At 34.6% G+C, this 18,364-nt stretch overlaps 1 protein-coding gene across 1 annotated transcript in view; it reads left to right on the top strand.

Moving 5' to 3' along the window:
• Positions 1-18,364, top strand: part of LOC148280671 (apolipophorins-like) — a 108,577-nt gene that overhangs the window by 13,580 nt on the left and 76,633 nt on the right. The window contains 7 exon segments of the mRNA XM_088228026.1: positions 8,415-8,441; positions 11,038-11,237; positions 14,113-14,277; positions 15,461-15,610; positions 16,572-16,761; positions 17,678-17,841; positions 18,267-18,355. Of these exon segments, the coding sequence (XP_088084152.1) occupies positions 8,415-8,441; positions 11,038-11,237; positions 14,113-14,277; positions 15,461-15,610; positions 16,572-16,761; positions 17,678-17,841; positions 18,267-18,355 (985 nt within the window).

Below are 18,364 nucleotides of genomic sequence, written 5' to 3'. Positions count from 1 at the left end.
AAACGTAATAATGAAAAAGTTCAGCCATACGGACAATTGGATATAAAAAATGTTTTATAACCCGCGGAAAAAATAAGAGCATTAAATTATACGTCAGTTTATTGAAAATGTATGAAAAAATATTTTAATAAAAATGGACTACTTTGAACGACGTCACTAGTTCACATGAATCAATAAGAAGTTGTGTGTAAAGAAAGAGCTGTAATAGATTTGCGGTTTACGATGAGTCAATGGTCCAATCCGTAGAACTGACCGAGAAGAAGCGGAAGAGAACTTAAGACGTCACACGCGCAGTAGTTTCATAAATACAAATATTTTAAATACCGGTATCTGTACAATGTTGAGTAAAGTTCTTCATAAAAGAAACAAAGGGAAGAATTTAAAAGTTAGTACAAAATCTATACAGTCCGCTAATTCCTTCTGACCTGAAAAACCTAAAAGGTATTGGGCTGACCGAAGAAAAAAATCGGGTGCTTTGGTTCTGCAAACGCTCCAGAAGATCAATGAGTTTAGTATTGGCCTCAAGATAGCAAATATTAGCATAGCACAGAGAAGACAATATAATAGATTAGGACAGAAGTTTTTTGCTGTGGTTGAAAGAAAATTCTGAAGTATTTTCAGTAAATGAAGGATGCTGAAAACTTGTGACACTTTTTTTACAACCTCAGTAATCATTTCTTGTTCATAGTAATTTATTAAATTTAGGAAATCATACAGTCTTTATATAAATACAAGGTACAAAAGAACAATTAAAAAAAGTAAGACCAATTACAGATTTCACACTAATTTATTATGAATGCAGGAGGAGAGGGGAAAAATAATTGAATTCTAAAAAAGTAAAAATATAAATATTAAATAAAAGTACATAAAAGGGAGAAGTCATTGTATAGCTCCAACTTTGCTTTCCTCTCTCTCTCTCTCTGCTTCCATGAATATTTATATACATTATATATTCACAACCAACAATAATTAATTAGATGCAGGTAGTAGATGTACATATGAATAAGTATAAATTAAGAGTTGAAATCAAAAGTTAAAATTAAAATATTTTTTTAAATTTAAATTAAAGTTAAAACTTTAAATTAAAAGTTAAAATTTAATAAAAATTAAAAGTTTAAATTTAAATCGAAGTTAAAAGTTTAAATTAAAAGTTAAAATTAAAAGTCAAATTAAAAGTCAAGCAGGAGATGAATTTAAAATGTATGTAACAGATCTGAAAAAATATGGTATTTACAATGTAATATGTCGATGTCACTAAAACTGTCATTATGGGTAATCTGTAGTCTTCGAAGAGTGCTATTTTTCAAATAATTAGTCATCGAGTTAGGAATGTTGAAGAGTACAGATTGACGAGTTCTGCGGACAGGGACTCGATATGAAATGCCTCTAACAATTTCTGGGCTATCAATTAGGTTATGTTGCCGAGATTTTCAATTGTTTTTGTGTGAATTATTAGTATCTTAGATAGAAACATTAAAATATTAATAAATAGACTTGCTTTAAGGAGAAAAATATTTTTTTAAATAAGGACACGAAAACGAAAACATAGTTATTAGGTTTGTTTCTTTTTATACCGGGACTGCATTCAGAGATCATGCATACGCTATCAAAAATTGAAGAATACTAATTTTTGTTTACATTTTTTTTATTTTATTTTAACGTTAACATTCGATTTTGGTGGATCACAATCAGATTCTTCCCTTTAATTCCTTATAAACTCAACCCATTTATTTCTTTCCACTGGATATTGGGGCACGCAAAGATAATATTAACTTACGCTCATTGTTTTTCTAACTTGCTTACAACAAAGATGAACTGCAATTCTTGGTAACAAAGGTCTACGATGTATGCGAGGGAAGCGATTTGCTGATGAATGTCGATAAATCGAATGTGATGGTTTTTGGAAGAAATGAAAGTATGACTAAATGTGAAATCACTGTGAATGGAGTTATACTAAAACAAGTAGGGGAATTTGTGTATCTGGGAAGTTGTTCACTAGGGATGGAATGACTGAGAAAGATATTGAAAGGAGAGTGAGTGCCGGGAACAGAGTAAACGGTGCACTTAAATCGACCTTGGCAAATAAATGTTTGTCACAAGAGGCAAAATTGGCAGTTCACAACGGAGTCCTGGTCCCGTCCCTGATGTGTGGGAGCGAAGTATGGACTTGGAAAAACAGGGATGAAAGTAGGCTGAATGCTGTCGAAATGCGATCTCTCGGGCGAATGAGTGGTAAAACTATGTACGATAGATGCACAAATGTTGAGATCCGTACATTATGTAAGGCTGAGACAAGCATTATCGACAAAATCAAGAAAAGAGCTCTGCGATGGTTTGGACATATAGAACGAATGGACAGCAAAAGAACGGCTAAGAATATTTACAATGCGAATGTTGATGGATGAAGAAATAGAGGAAGACCGAGAAAGACATGGCATGACCAAATCCAACAAATACTTGAAGGTGGACATGTCAAAAGTTGGAATAATCGGCGAGCGTGCATGATAAGATGTATGAATGTAGAGGAAGCGAGATCTGGATGGAAAGATAGAGTGATGTGGCGTTCTATCCTCTCTGCCTACCCTTACGGGGAAACGGCGTGATGGTTTGTTGTTGTTATTATATTTCAAAAACGTATTCAAATCAGTCTGTAGCTAAAAAGAGCTTCGCAATTGCGCCGCTAGGCGTAGTTTGACGTTTGCAAAAAATAGTATTTATATTTGAATATTAATTATTAACATTGTTAATAAATCCACCTGGTCCATGAAGAAGTATAGAAATTGAAAAAAAATAATTCATGCGTTGCCTAGTATGTAGGTGAAATAATTCAATTTAATGAATCTCACCCGCATAAATAAAGGTTTCAGCTCTTTAACTTCACAAACATCAGTTACACAGTGTGTAAAGTGGCCACTCAAACCAACCAATGACAGGTTATAAGCCCTGTAGATGCATAGACTTCTATATTTCCTTTTCTAAAATGTTCTCTATCCCTGTTGAAATTTGTTAGTCGTAATAACTCCCTAGGGGGTGAAATCCAGTCTTTTGTCTACAAACATTTAGGCAAACTAAAAATATTCCAAAATGCTAATATTTATATTATTTCTTAAGATGTTTTAAACTAACTTTACAAAGTATAAATAATTCCAGTTTTCATATAAGTTTCCTACACGCCTTCTTTCGATACTTGTGTAGAATTTTGATTATTTCACAAATTCTTGACGGAATATTTTTAACGTATTATCTCTAACGCGTGTCCGGTTTGTAACGAGAGTCGATTCTCAGAAACGCGATTAAATTTATTTTTCTTACTGACCCGGGTCACGCAAAGTCAAAATTATCTTCGCCACAATAATTATAATTATCTTCAATTCATTATTGATTTGTATTTAACACTAAAGAAGAGTCTCAGCTATTAAAATATCGACTTCTTCGACTGCTTTCAACCCCAGGGCCGCGATTATAAACGGCTATCTTCATCGGTATATTCTGAGTCGGTATAAACTAATATCAATATCTATGTACGAAACTGTGTATATTTGTATGAAAATTAAAAATATCTTTGTTGGTAACCGGTAATTCAACATGTTTAGAAAAAAATTGTAAACATATTCTATTTTTCATACAAAAAACTTAATTTTACTTCGTAGATAAAATTGAAGATAAATTTGACTTCCATCAAACTACGTACCCAGGGCTATGATTACAATGGTAAGTTTTTTGTATGAAAAACAGAATATGCATAATTTTTTTTATTCTAAACATGTTCAATTATAGGTAATCGACGAAGGTACTTTAAATTTTCATGCAAATATACTCATTTTCGTACACAAACATAGTTTTTTTTTTATAGACAGTCGAAGATAACCCTATTAACATCCCATTGTAATCGGGACCCAGGGCCGCGATTATAAAGGTAATCTTGATCGGTACATACCGAGACGTTAAAATTAACTTCTGTGCTATCTCTATCTACCTCAGTATGTTCTACCGACGTGTCATCTCGACGTCATATGATTGAATTCAACCAATAAATGACCCCTAAAATTTAGTCCGTCATTTATTTTTTTAAAACTGTTTCAGCAGTCGCATGTACCAGATTTTTTGCTAATATGCTATAGAGACAAAAACCATTATTTGAATTTCAACCACGAAGTTAGCTACAGATTACAGCGATACAACGGGTCGTTAGTACTCAGATCGAGAACCGCAAGCGCAAACCGAAACCGTCCGTTACACGTTTGTTGTTAAACTAAAATCCAAACTAAAAATTTGGAAAGTTTTTGTTTTTTCTGAGTATACATCTGTGTTATGAAAAGCCGTATTGTAGGGGGGTGTTTCCCCAAAATTTTAATAGTGCTAGAGCAAAACCGTATTGTTAGCAGGAGCGAATCGTCTAAATAAGCGATTATGCATATTTGACTTTCGATAATAATGTTTAATAGTAACTGTATTTATGGGAAAATAAATTTAAAAAAAAAAGTTATTTGTTATATATATGCACCACCGTTCATATTTTCCTACAAAAAACAATATTTATAAAGTACGCCCAGCGCCCAGCCCGTTCTCAGTGAACGATGAAACTAGCCAATTACCTCAGCTTATTTCTCCATACAAAAAAGTACACTTTATTTTACGTCTTTAACCTAATCGCGTTTTTTTAGTACTAAAATAAGCTTGCAGATTACAAATATTATTTTCAACAGAGATGAAGAACATTTAAGAGAAAGTAATATAAAAGTCTTGAAGTAGAAGGAGTTGAATCCAGTCCCTGTCTACAAAAATTTGGACAAACTCAAAATATTGTTAAATATTATTTGAATATTCTTTATTTGGAAACTACTATTTCGAACATTATTTCCGAAGGAATGTTTTTCTTTGAAAAGACACCGTTGACATATTACGTATCACATAGGACATGTGGCGTTTGCAGTGACTGTTTATGGCATTATTCATTTTAAAGGGAATCCGTCCTTTAAGGTACATTTTTTCATTCTTCAAAATCCAGTGAAAATAAATAAATGGGTCGAAATTATACGGAATTTAAGGCAAGAATCCGATTTGGATCCACCAGAAACTAATGGTGATTGATAACATTGAAATACAAGACCGAGAGTTTCCAGTCTCTCCACATATGGAAGCCGTTTTAGAGTCGGCGACAACTTTGTCGCTCGTCTTTGGACTCTTTCCAACAAGTTGACATCCTTAACAAAATAGGGATTCCATATCTGAAACCCGTATTTGAGAGTAGGTCTGATATAGGTTTTGTATATTTTTAGTAGCATATTCGGTGTTATATATGAGAAGGCTTTTTTGATCAAGTAGATGATTGAATTAGATATTTTTGTTATGTTTAATATGTGACATTCCTATTTTAAATCATCTGTTGTTGTTATTTCGAGGTCCTTTTGTTGTGTCACAGCTTTCAAAACTACGCTATTAAGACTTTATTTAAGTTTGGGGTTTTTCGAGCCGATGTGAAGAACTGTAGATTTATTAACATTGAATGTGAAAAGCCATTTCTTAGTCCATTCATGAATACTGTCCAGGTCTTGCTGTAGTTGAGTTGAGTGAGCGAGAGGGTTTGCATACAGCTTTGAATCATATACAAAAAAATTGGACGTTGATTGTATGATTGCTGGTAAATCTAAAATATATAGTATGAAGAGAACCGGACCAAGTACGGATCCCTGCGGAACGCCCCATATTCCCTTCTATAAAATGTTTTTCATCTCTGTTGTAATATATTCATATTGATAACGCCGAAAGGGGTTGAATCCAGTTCTTGGTTACAAAAAATTGGACAAACTTAAAAAAAAGTTGATACACCCAGCAGGTCCAAGAAGTATAAAAATCGAAAAGTGTTTTTAGGCGTTGCCTAGTATTTAATTGAAATAATTTGGTCAATAAAGGTTTCAGCTCTTTAACTTCACAAATATCAATATTTTTATTTTTATTGTTGTTTTAAACGTAGGGCTTTATTCTATATGTCTTTGTATCAATATGTCAACGGTATAGATTGATAATGACAATTGATTCTCTAACCTTCAGTTACCCTGTGACGGCCAGGGTCATTATCACGAACTCGGGTCAGTTTTGAAGTCATTCATATCGTATAAGATAACTCCCGACGGAGCCAACGTACTAATAAACTTGAGCGTACAATTCCTTTTGACGCGTTCACAGAAGCAATTATGGGGTGCTAAGCGCTAAGCATGCGATATTGACATGCCGGCAGTTTTTAAGGGCCCCGATTACAATGGGAAGTTAACAGAGTTATTTTCGACTGTCTATAAAGAAAAACCGATATTTGTGCACAAAAACGAGTATATTTGTGTAAACATTCAAAGTATCTTCGTCGGTAACCTATAATTGAACACATTTACAAGAATATATATGTTCGGCATACTAAATGGTATAATCGATGTTCCATCATTACTGGGACAAGTAAAATTCAATATTCCAACTCGTAGGTTGAGAAACAATGAAGTACTATTCATCGATCAGCATAGAACAAATTATGGCCTTAATTTTCCAATGACCTGTCTTTGTCGTATTGTTAACTCAAGACAAGATCTGGACTTTTTTGGTTTGAGTTTACAGCGATTTAAACGAGCACTAAATAAATAGTCCAGATCTTGTCTTGATGTCCCTTATGTTTGTCAATGCTTCTTTTCTTTTTTAAAAATGTTTTAAACTATACTTTTATTTAAACTCTATAAATTGTACATATAGACAATATTCGTTAATAAATAAATAAGAAAAAAATATATGCATATTCTGCTTTCCACATAGAAAACTTAATTTTACTTTGTAGATAAAATTAAAGATAAATCGTATTATTATTATGGATAACTTATAGAGCGCTATTTTCATAACTCACGGGCGCTTTACAAAGCGATTCTATAGATAACAAAAATAATTAAAGCTTTTAAATTTGTAATTTAGTTAAAACAATTTATTTTGTTATCACACGCTATGGATTTATTCAAATGATTTAGAGAACCAATGGGTTTTAAGTTTTTTCTGAAACATCACTTCACTCTCATAGCCTCGCACCTCTGCTAGGAGAGCATTCCATGCCATAGGGCCTTCGACCATTAATACGCGTTCACCGAACTTTGTTTGCGTAGAGGTATAGTGACCTTTTCTCTCGCCGTAGACGTGGCTGATCTTAGCGTACGACGCCTGTCAGCTAGTTCATCTGGAATGCATGGTTCCATGAGATATTCCGGAGCAGAGCTGTGCAGTAATTTATACATAAGCCAACAGAGTTTGTATTCCACCCTCTGTAGGAAACGTAGCCAGTGTAATTTCCGAAGTAGTGGAGTAATATGACGGAGCTCAGAGATTCTGAAAATAAGTCTCGCTGCAGCATTTAACAAACAAACTGTAAGCGAGTCATTTTGTTCATTGGTAGACCTGCATAGATACCATTACAATAATCGACTCTGGACACTACACATACATTTATTAACTGACGGGAAATTTTTTGCGTATACACTTAATTTGTCTCAGCTGGTAGAATCATGAACTTATCGTTCTACTAATTTGAGCGTCAAGAGAAAGGTCAGAATTAAGTCAGAGTTAAGATTTCCAGTAGTTTAACGGTGGGTAAATCGGTACTCCCTACATTGGGTAGTGCCGTATCCTGAATCAAATTCTGTCGTCTGGCTGAAGCCACCCATAGCTGTCCCGTTTTTGATGGGTTTGATGTTAGTCTGTTTTCAGCCATCCAGTTTCCTATTTTCTCAATGCATCCATCAATTAAATTAACAAGCACACTTCTCTCGCCTGGTTTTTAATAATAATAATAAATCTGTGTATCATCTGCATCGCAGTGAGACCACAATCCACATTCTGCGTGTTGCGCCTCTGTGTTGGCAGGCTTGGCACTTGGAGTTTCATATGTCCAGAGTTGCAAGTCCCCATAGACTGCTAAACTTGTAGTCTATTAGCAGTCGACTATTGCCGACTGATACATGCTAGATGCTTTTGACTTGTTGTATATTACCATCGCTTTAGCTTATTGGCGTCAAATTGCGGAGTAAGCCCAGAATCAGCAAATGAAAACTAGAAGAAATCATACAAAAATGGGCTTTTTGAATTGCGTTAAACAGAAAAATAATCATACAGATTAATTTATGTATATTAACTTCTTCTTACTAATTTTCCATTCTCTCTTCCTTCACTACTTTCCTGTCATTTTTATCCGATTTCTTATCCTCCCTGTGAACTGTATTTTATGTTCTATATTATTGGTCCTATTTGAAACCATTAATTGGTCTAGTTAGGCATATGTATACTGTGTTCTTTGTTTTGTTTGTTTCAATAAATAAATCCATATGATGTAGTTACAGAAGTATTTTTACTATTAACAATTTACTAATGTGTATTTATTTGTTTTATTTCAGATAAATGTGCTGCGGGGTGTAATGGAGGTGAGTTATGATAAAAGTTTTAATTTTAATTTATTACCGGAATCTACGCCTACTCGTATGTTAAGAATATTCGAGTTATTTTTTGACAGATAAGCAATGTACTTACATTTAAACATCTTGCCAGATTAAACGCAACGCGCAAGGTTACAAAATATGCCAGATTCCATGCTACGTAGAAAATGGATAACATTCAAATATCTTGCCAGATTCCATGCTACGTAGAAAATGGATAACATTTAAATATCTTGCCAGATTCCATGCTACGTAGCAAACGGATAACATTAAAATATCTTGCCAGGTTCCATGCTACGTAGAAAATGGATAACATTTAAATATCTTGCCAGATTCCATGCTACGTAGCAAATGGATAACATTAAAATATCTTGCCAGGTTCCATGCTACGTAGAAAACGGATAACATTCAAATATCTTGCTAGATTCCATGCTACGTAGAAAATCGATAACATTTAAATATCTTGCCAGATTCCATGCTACGTAGCAAATGGATGACATTAAAATATCTTGCCAGGTTCCATGCTACGTAGAAAATGGATAACATTCAAATATCTTGCTAGATTCCATGCTACGTAGCAAATGGATAACATTTAAATATCTTGCAAGATTCCATGCTACGTCTATGCACGTAACAAATTAATAACCTTTATTATTTATGTTGAAACTATTATTGAGATTAAACATTTTAATGAAAGTTAGAAAATATTTGTATTTAAACACTTAGGTACCGACTTTTTATGTCTACCGGTTTTGAGAGGCACCCATCTCTTCGTAAGGACACTCACTACACCAACATCACCATCGTTTCCTTTCCGCACCTAATGGCGCAAAGAGCACTGTATTGGTACACCAATCGCAGCGTATCTTGATCATATTTGTTTCATGAATATACGATGATCAGTCTTACGCTTCAGGTACCAGTACAGGGTCTATGAAATATTCTTGTGTGAAAATATCCTTTTAAATAAGAATTTCATATCAACCATGTCGGGAATCGAACCCAAAACCTCTTGAATGGTAGGCAAACGCGCTGACCATTACACCACGAGGCTGAAACCAACATGCAAATACTAAAATAGACTTTCATCTTTACCATCATCGTAGTATACACAGTATTTATGAAAAATACATCAATCACATGCAGGGTTAAAGATGATGCAAACACCACCATGTCCGAACATATACTAAATTTAAGTTTGTAATATTCAGCGATACGTTTATAGGGGATAAGGTATTTAGTATTTGCATGTTGGTGTAATGTGTTCTGACAAATAGACGGATGCGTCTCGAAATTGGTAGACATAAAAAGTGGTAAGTGGTTAAATACATAGATTTACTAACATTAATTAGGATAACATTTAACTATCTTGCCCAATCCCATTCAACGTAACCAATGTGAAACATTTAAATATCTTGCCAAATTCCATGCTACGTATCAAATGGGTAACATTAAAATAACTGGCCAGATTCCATCTACTTTATACATTGATAGGATGAGATTTCATGCCATATGAATAGCGAACATTAAAATACTTCTATAGAAAAATTACAATAATATTGGTTAAAACTAAAAGGTTTAAGAATGTGACCAAAAATGAGTGATTTAACTTTCATTTGTCTTTTGTATGCTGATGAAGCAGTGCTTCTTGCTAGCAATAGAGAGGAACTGCAATTCTTGACTAGAATAGTCTACAATCTGTGTAAAAGGAGTGATTTGCTAAAACTGAAGATAAATCGAATGTGATGATTTTTAAAAGAAATGAAAATATGACTAAATGTTAGATCAATGTGAAAGGAATTATCCGGAAACATGAAAAGGAATTTGTGTATCTGGGAAGTACCTATGTTAACAAGGAATGGAAATACGGAGAAATGTATTAATGGAGGCGAAATTATCAGTTCACAATAACTTTATGTATGGAATTTGAAAAACTATGATGAAAACAGGCTGAATGCTTTCGAAATGTGGCCTCTCGGGCGAATGCGTGGTAAAAATATGCACGATAGGTGCGGTGCACAAATGTCAATTCCGTGCATTTTGTAAAGCTGAGATAAGCATTATCGACTAACTCAAGAAAATAAAACAGTTATGCGTTGATTTAGATATATATAGCAAATAGACAGCGAAAGAACGGCTAAAAATTAAAGCCATGCTAATAGATGTTGATGGATGCAGAATACAAGGAAGACCGAAAAAGACCAAATGGGCCAATGATCATGGCCAAATATGGTAAATTCTTGAAGATGGACATGTCAAAAGTCAGAATAATTGGCGTGCGTGCATGGAAGCGAGGTCTATATGTGACGATATATGAAACTGGCGTTTTATCTTCTTTGCCTACGGGGTGATTGTTTGTTTGAAAAGTAATTTTTTCAAAATTGATATTGTGGTAAAGATTTCTAAGCATTGGACTATTAACAGAGGTGGACACACCTACCATAGGTTCAGTTGGCACAAAGACACTTGCTTAAACTTGGAGAGAAGAATATTCTCGTATTCATTCACATACATTATATTTCCGTGACCTGATCCAAGATCCCCTTGGATCTGACGCTGATTATTATATTTTTTTTGTATTTAGCCACACAACCAAAGGACGGCTTTCAGCAGGGGAACACATACACCTACTGGCTGGAAGGATTGGCGAATATTCACTTGTCAGGAGCGGAAAAACAGCAGACGGAGGTGAAGTTGTCCGCGCAGGCTACTGTGGTCGCTTTGGGCAACTGCGCCAACTTGCTCAAAGTCACTTCCCTGCAGATAACTGCCAACGATGGCACGGTGAGCTATTTATTTCTCTGCAAATGTAAGGCGTGTAGATATGTTGTTGGTAACAACATCATATCAACAGAGCTCGAGATATTCAAACACAAATAATTGATAGACATTACCAGTTCCAATGTATTATCATATATCATCAGTATGCATCTCTTAGGGTGCTAAGATATTGTTAAACATTTTGTTTGACAAAGATATATGCTCATGTTAAATTTATGAGATGCTAGATGAAACTTGTGTAACATCCGTTGCGAATCATTTTCTGACTCTGACACTATGGTTGCATTATCCGTGTAACATGTGATATAACGACCTTATTTCCCGTAGTCCTAGAGTTGCCGCTTACTGTATTTTTAAAGCGTTTTTCATTAACAATGCTTTAAGTGTGTCTAAAAGTGTGTAAACAGGCTGTATTTCCTCCCTAGGGAGTTATTGAGGTCCAAATTTATCGCAACAGAGAAGGAAAAACATTTTTTGAGAAGGGAATACGAAAGTCTAGATATTTACAGAGTTAATGACATATCATTACCTGGATTAAGTTGCCACTTTATACACTGTGTAACATTCATCATTCTGCTGATGTTTAATCTTAACTCTTCCATCTGTTGACTTTGATTGTTTATTGTTGTGAATCCAACCTGTCTATAAACTTTTGGACAAGTGATGAATTCACATCCAGCGCATCTAAAATTTCTAGTTCATCAACGAAATATAAAGCAGATGATTATATTGGAATTGGTAAAGAGTATAGTTCAAAACACCAAACTTCTGAGTTTTGGGAGTAAGTGCTGAAGGAGAATATTAGGCATAAGGTGGTTCGATTTCATAACTAACATCGATGTCCGAGACAGACGCAGCAGCGCCTCGGGGACGCGGCGGTGGACCAGTCTTGGACGCGTGCTGCTCATGCCTTAGAAAAACCAAAATCCAAGTTGCCTCTTATTTACACCTGCGGGCTCCCGCTGTCCTGGATGGCCGTCGATGATGATCTTTCGTCTTTGTTCGGGGGAACTAAGGGAAGCGGGATTGACACGAGAGAAGGCGAGAGTGCTGGCTGACGATAGGGTCTCCTGGAGGCGTCTGATGATGTCCACATGCTCCACTTAGGAGCAGATGTGGAAAAGAGAGGGAGAAAGAAAAAGTAGATGGAAGAGTAGTGTTTCACCCAACGATTCCATTGTTTATTTTGGTCCAATATTATATCTCCTGTATCGTTTTAAGAAGCGCAGTTTTTTGGAATCTTTTATGCCTTCATACATAGCAATAGAATTCCTAGTATCCGCCGCATTTTTAATATCGCTACGCAGCATATTCCAATATATATTTGTTCACCACCCAATTTCTCTATGTTTATCTGCTCTTGCATTTTTCAATATTTTTTATTTCGATCAGAACGAAATGCATTCAATGTACATACTGCAACTTTTTTTGCTTTAACCACTGGGTTTAACTCTAAGGCGACATCTGTTCACCAATCTTTATTTGGGTTCTTTGCAGTACCAAATTCTTTTATGGCTGACTTCTGAGTTGACTCACGTAAATTATTCCATGTGTCAGAAGAGTTATTTTCGGAATCACAGAATTGACTCATTTCCGTTTGAAAACTGGAACGCATGTCTTCGGTTACACCAATTGTATTGATTCTTTTTATTTTTTATGTCTGCTGTCTTATTGTAATGTATTTTTTGTTGTTTTAGGCGTACATGTGATATAACGTGACCCGATCTGCAATTTGCATTGTCATATTCTCAAGTCTTCAAAAAATCTATTGAATATACTTTTTTTGTTAAGACTTCTTGTTTTCTTGCCACTGACCTGATTTTGGGTATTGCCAAGTAACTTTTTGCCTCGGAACAGCAACAAAATATGTAATGGTGACGCATATCTGTTCTTGGGGACATAATTCAAGAAGCCGATGTTCCTTTTCGTTAATTTTTCCTTTTCCTTGTTGACCAAGACCTGAAGACATAAACTATACAGACGTCATAAGAAAATAGTAGCTTATAAAAATTATAAATATAAAATTATATGTACTGAGCAACTATTTAAGAGCTGGTTATAGGCCATTTGTTTTTCCTGAATGCAGGACACATTTACCGTTGATGATGCCTGTGGGGAGAATGATTGGTCTGTTGTACAGCCTACCGAGAGGGGTGGATATTTTTCATGCTGGGATTGCCAGTTTTAGACTATTCAGCTCTCAATATGTATAATAATGTGTATTAGCGACTTATTCATTTTTGTTTACTATTGTCTTTATTCTGTTGGGCTTTTTTTAAATATGTTTTTGTAATTACATAATAATATTTTATTGACATTGGCAGTAGTACTGTATATTACCACATTTTTTTGTAATCTTCAAATAAACTCATACGTATAAAAAAAATATCATATTTTTAGGTATTTTAGATCAGTTTTAATTAAATATTAAGTCCAACAGGATCTCCAAAAATGACAAAATATCAAGTACCCTGAGATAAATAATTTTTTTTAAATTGAAAAAAGAGAAATACTTGAGTTCTTATTTTTTACTCAAATTTTTAAATTTTTAGACCATTGCCTTAAAGTCGTAAATAACTTGTGCTGGAAGAATGGAAATTGAGTTGTGCTAGAGTGGGATTTAAACCTCGGACCTTTGGTCGGAAGTCCACAATACTACCATGGGACCAAAACCCGATTTTAATATATAAAACATCAATTTGAAAAAATGAGATGTAATATAATTAGATCACTAAGCAAGACACTACAATTTTAAGAAGACGAAAAGAGACAGTGATTATCAGACGATCATTTCCTAACCTCAGGTTACCACACAGTGAATCGAGAAAGTTTTTCAGACAGTATATTAAAGGTTAAATATATTTTAATTTGTTTTCAGAAATATGAGAAGCCCCGTGACATCGACAAGCCTGTCAGGTTCACTCTTCAAGATGGAGTCTTGGGTTCAGAGATCTGCACTGAAGAGGGCGATTCTCAGTACTCTCTCAACATCAAGAGGGCCCTGTTATCTCTGCTGCAAACGGCCACCAAACACAACACGGAAGTAAGTTACATTCAGTTCGGAACAACGTTCACCTTATTGAGAAATAATTAGTTTGAAGATTATCCCAAATTTGGATTAATTGAATATAAATGTTAGTAAATAATTGTATTGCTAGAAAACGAAAACAAAGAATTCAAAATATCTTGCTGAGAATTTCATTTACGTATCTGATAATGGTCTTTCGCTTCGCTTTTTTTAGGAGAGAACATTTTCCATTCCTCGTCATAGCACATCATTTTTCAGCTATTCCTTTTCCGTTTAAGGTGCCTAGACTTTGGGATGAGCTGTCTTTTTATATAAAAAAAGTGCACATTCTCTGGCCACCTTCCAGAAACGCCTGAAACATCTCTGCTGTCTAATTTTGAGCCATTTCAATTGCCTACCATAGTAAAAAATGTGGTCATATTTTCTAAGGCAAAAAATATATGTTCTCTCGATTGAACGCGAACAGAAAGATGTATCGAAAATGCTCGCTTTCGTCTTCTTGACATTCATTTTGAAGGCTTGTAATCAAATAAAATAATATGTATTACGTCAAAGCAAACACATTATAAAGTCATGTCGGATCTACTTTTGGACCACTAGTAAACAAAGAACTCAGCAAAAAATAATACCCAGATATTCCTCTAACGTGAATTACTACATACAAAAATAAAAACAACGTTGGCTAAGATTCAGTTCTCTGTGGTAGGTCCAAGGATCTTTAATTTATTGGATCAGATGACAGAGTCTGAGTCATTTTCAAAACTTAAATCTGGTTTGAGGAATTGGTTTGCTCGAACGGGAATGGATAACTGTGATAGAATGTGGAATAACTGGTGAACGACCAATATGTATGAATATATAAAATGTAATAAAAAGGTAATAGGTAATAAAATATATGGTATATTGATTTCATTCCACGAAAATACGAATCGTACTGTTCAATTTGAGGGTAAAAGGTCAACTGCCTTCAAAGTGGAATGTGGAGTAAGACAAGGATGCGTGCTGGCACCCACTCTTTTTGGTATTTATTTGTTGGCGCTGCTACACTCAGCATTTAAAAATTGTTAAACCGAGGTGTACCTCCACACTAGGTCAGATGGAAGGTTGTACAACATCGAATAACGACCTTATCATTTTGTTTCACTTTTGGTGTATGTTTGAGTTTTTTTAAGTGTCAATATCGTTTGTTTATTAACAGGTCGACATCTTCGGCATCTGCCCGACGACATTCACTGTGAACAAGGAAGGAAATGGTCTCTTGGTCCGCAAGAACAGAGATTTGAACTTCTGCGCTCATCGAGAACAGGCCCGACAAGATCTTCTCACATACATTTACAACCCTAACTCAGTAAGTTTTTTTCAACAATGCTTTGAGTGTGTCCGAATTTTTGTAGACAAGCTGAATTTCCTCCCCAGGGAGTTTATAATATCTAAATTTGTTGCAAAAGAGAAGGAAAATCATTTTTGAGGAGGGAATATGGAAGACATTTACAGTGCTTATGACCTGCCATCAGCTGCTATTTTTTTATTTTTTTAAAATTTTTATTTAAATTTTGTTTTTTTACAATAAAATAATAATAAAACAGAGTATTAAAAAAAAAGCATAATTACATATCAATGAAATACATAGTAATAGAAAAATAGGAAACAAGAAATCCCACAAAGGCATGGCCTGTTCGTGGGTATACAAGAAAATATTAATGAATTTTTGCTCCTTTTATAATAATGGACAGTTATAATATTTTTGTGTGACATAAGAAAGAAAAAATAAAATATTCTGTAAAAGATAATATGGTATTTTATGGCCACATTACACACACTGTGTAACATTTACCATTCTGCCTATGTTTTGACATCCACATTTCTTCAATCCTTCCATCTGCTGACATTCGTGAAGTAAAAGAGCTGAAACCTTTATCATGTGGGTGAGATTCATTCGGCTGAAACAATTTACCTATAAGGCAACGCCTAAAACATAATTTTTCTTATAATTACTTCTTTTCATAGTATATAAATCTATGCAAAATCTCGCAGCAGTCTCCTAAAATGGTCTCTTCCCTTAGACAAAATGGAAACTTGTACACTTTTCCTAAAACTGGTTTTCGTTTTAGAGTACTAAATATGTTCATTCAGGACATTTAACACTCAATATGAAAGAAGTGAAGGAATATAGATGTTCAAACATAGGCGGAATGGTCAATGTTACACAGTGTGTAAAGTGACTACTTAAACCAGCCGGCGACAGGCCATAAACCCTGTATTTAACTTTTTTTTCCAAATTTACTAAGAGAGTCGTATTTTTTCCACAGGAGATCAAGAACTCTCACATCCTGCAGTCTTCCATGAGGGTCGACGCAGTATTGAAACATGGTATTGTAGAGAAAGTGGAAGCCCATGAGGACTATCTGTACCGACCTTTCTCCGTCGGTGATGCTGGAGTCAAGGGATCAGTAACCTCCAAATTGGTGCTCAGGGAAACTAATAAAGGATCTCTACCAGGTAGGTTATTCACAGAGCAGATATTTAAAAAAAAAAGTAGAAATAATATATATTTGAATTATTTTCATCATTATTCCAAAAAATAAAGTTTTTAAACCTCTTGGACATTATATTTAACTTATTAATATAAAGGAACCCACTTAATATAAATAGCCTAGACTGTTTTATCATCAGAGTAATATATCACTAGAGAAACCCTTCAGCTCTATCGCATAGAACAGAAGCGTTACAAATTTTTGGTATAGTTATTTTTAATTTAAAAAAATATTTTTTTTAGTCTTAAAATAGTACACAATAAAATCGTAAAAGAGGAAAATAGAATGCGCGTGAGTTGATTTGAGGTTAAATGAGAAATATGGATTACAATTAAAATTATTTATCAAGTAGTTACACACGGGTTACATCCTATTATTTCATACAGAAGGAATTTACAATAGCGAGCACTGGCGGAGAGCTGGCGGCCAGGCAACACGAACTGTCAAGATGAAATGTGTGGGGTACTTTCGATGTACGGTGCTTCGTCTAGGCTGACGGTGCAGCGGACTACGCGTTGCGGGCCAAAGCAGAGTTCGGACCTGCCAACCTCACGGCTGTTGGTGTTGACCGCCACAGTACAAACATTATATACGAATGTACTAATATTAAATTCTAACTACTAATATCAAAATCTAATTATCATTAAAATATATACAAATTATTGACATTTATTAACAATATATGTACACTTGAAAGCTCTAACGAAAAACATTTTCACTTTCATTTTTGAGTTTGATAACAAACGTGTAACGGACGGTTTCGGTTTGCGCTTGCAATTTTTGAGTACCCGTAACAAATATTGCGAGGAAGGGACTTTTTTTACCTGTGCCTATGGTTTAATTTGTGTTAAATCAAGATTTTTTAAATTTTGTATTTACAGCCAAATGCGTGGTGCCCAAATCCATAATTTTTGATAATCCCCATCTCGTCAATACGGACCACAGTAATGTAGCCAACCTTCTGCTTGCCCTGAACTCTGCCACCACATCTCTCAATGGACACGTTCAAGAGAAGTCTGCAGCCATATTTGCTGACCTCATCAGGGTAAGTTATCCTCAGTGACATTTATTGTATACTAGATTTCACCCACGACCTCATTCGCTTGGTGTTAAAAAGAAATTAGTTTTGTCGTTTATCAATAAGATTTTTTTCCGATGGAATAATATGAGGAAACACCTATACACATTATGATCGTTACTGCTATGACTATTCATTGTCAAATTATTGCTACTGTATGCGCCTGGTGGGTATAAAATAATAAAATGACTAATCTGTAAAAAACGTCAAGATCAAGACATCCATTGGGATTCAAGTGCGAAAACTTTAACAACTTTTTAACCTTTCGATTTCGTAGATTTAAATTAATTTCTTTGGTAACCAAACGAAAGCAGTAATTTTTTTGACAGCTAGTTTACTTCGCCTCTTTAAAATAAAAAAAAAAATAAAAATAATGAATGTGTTTGTTGCAGGTTTTCCGTGTATCCAGTAAGGATGATATTATAAATGTCTACTCACAAATCAAGTCAGGATCTGCTGTGAAAGACAACAATTTGGCTAAGTAAGTGCA

Source organism: Micrasema longulum, unplaced genomic scaffold (genome assembly GCF_059751315.1).
Source record: "Micrasema longulum isolate JH-2025_06_02 unplaced genomic scaffold, ASM5975131v1 h1tg000554l, whole genome shotgun sequence".
Classification (NCBI taxonomy): Eukaryota; Metazoa; Arthropoda; class Insecta; order Trichoptera; family Brachycentridae; genus Micrasema; species Micrasema longulum.
The sequence above is the reverse complement of the archived record's forward strand: the minus strand, read 5'-3'. Positions and strand labels throughout refer to the sequence as shown.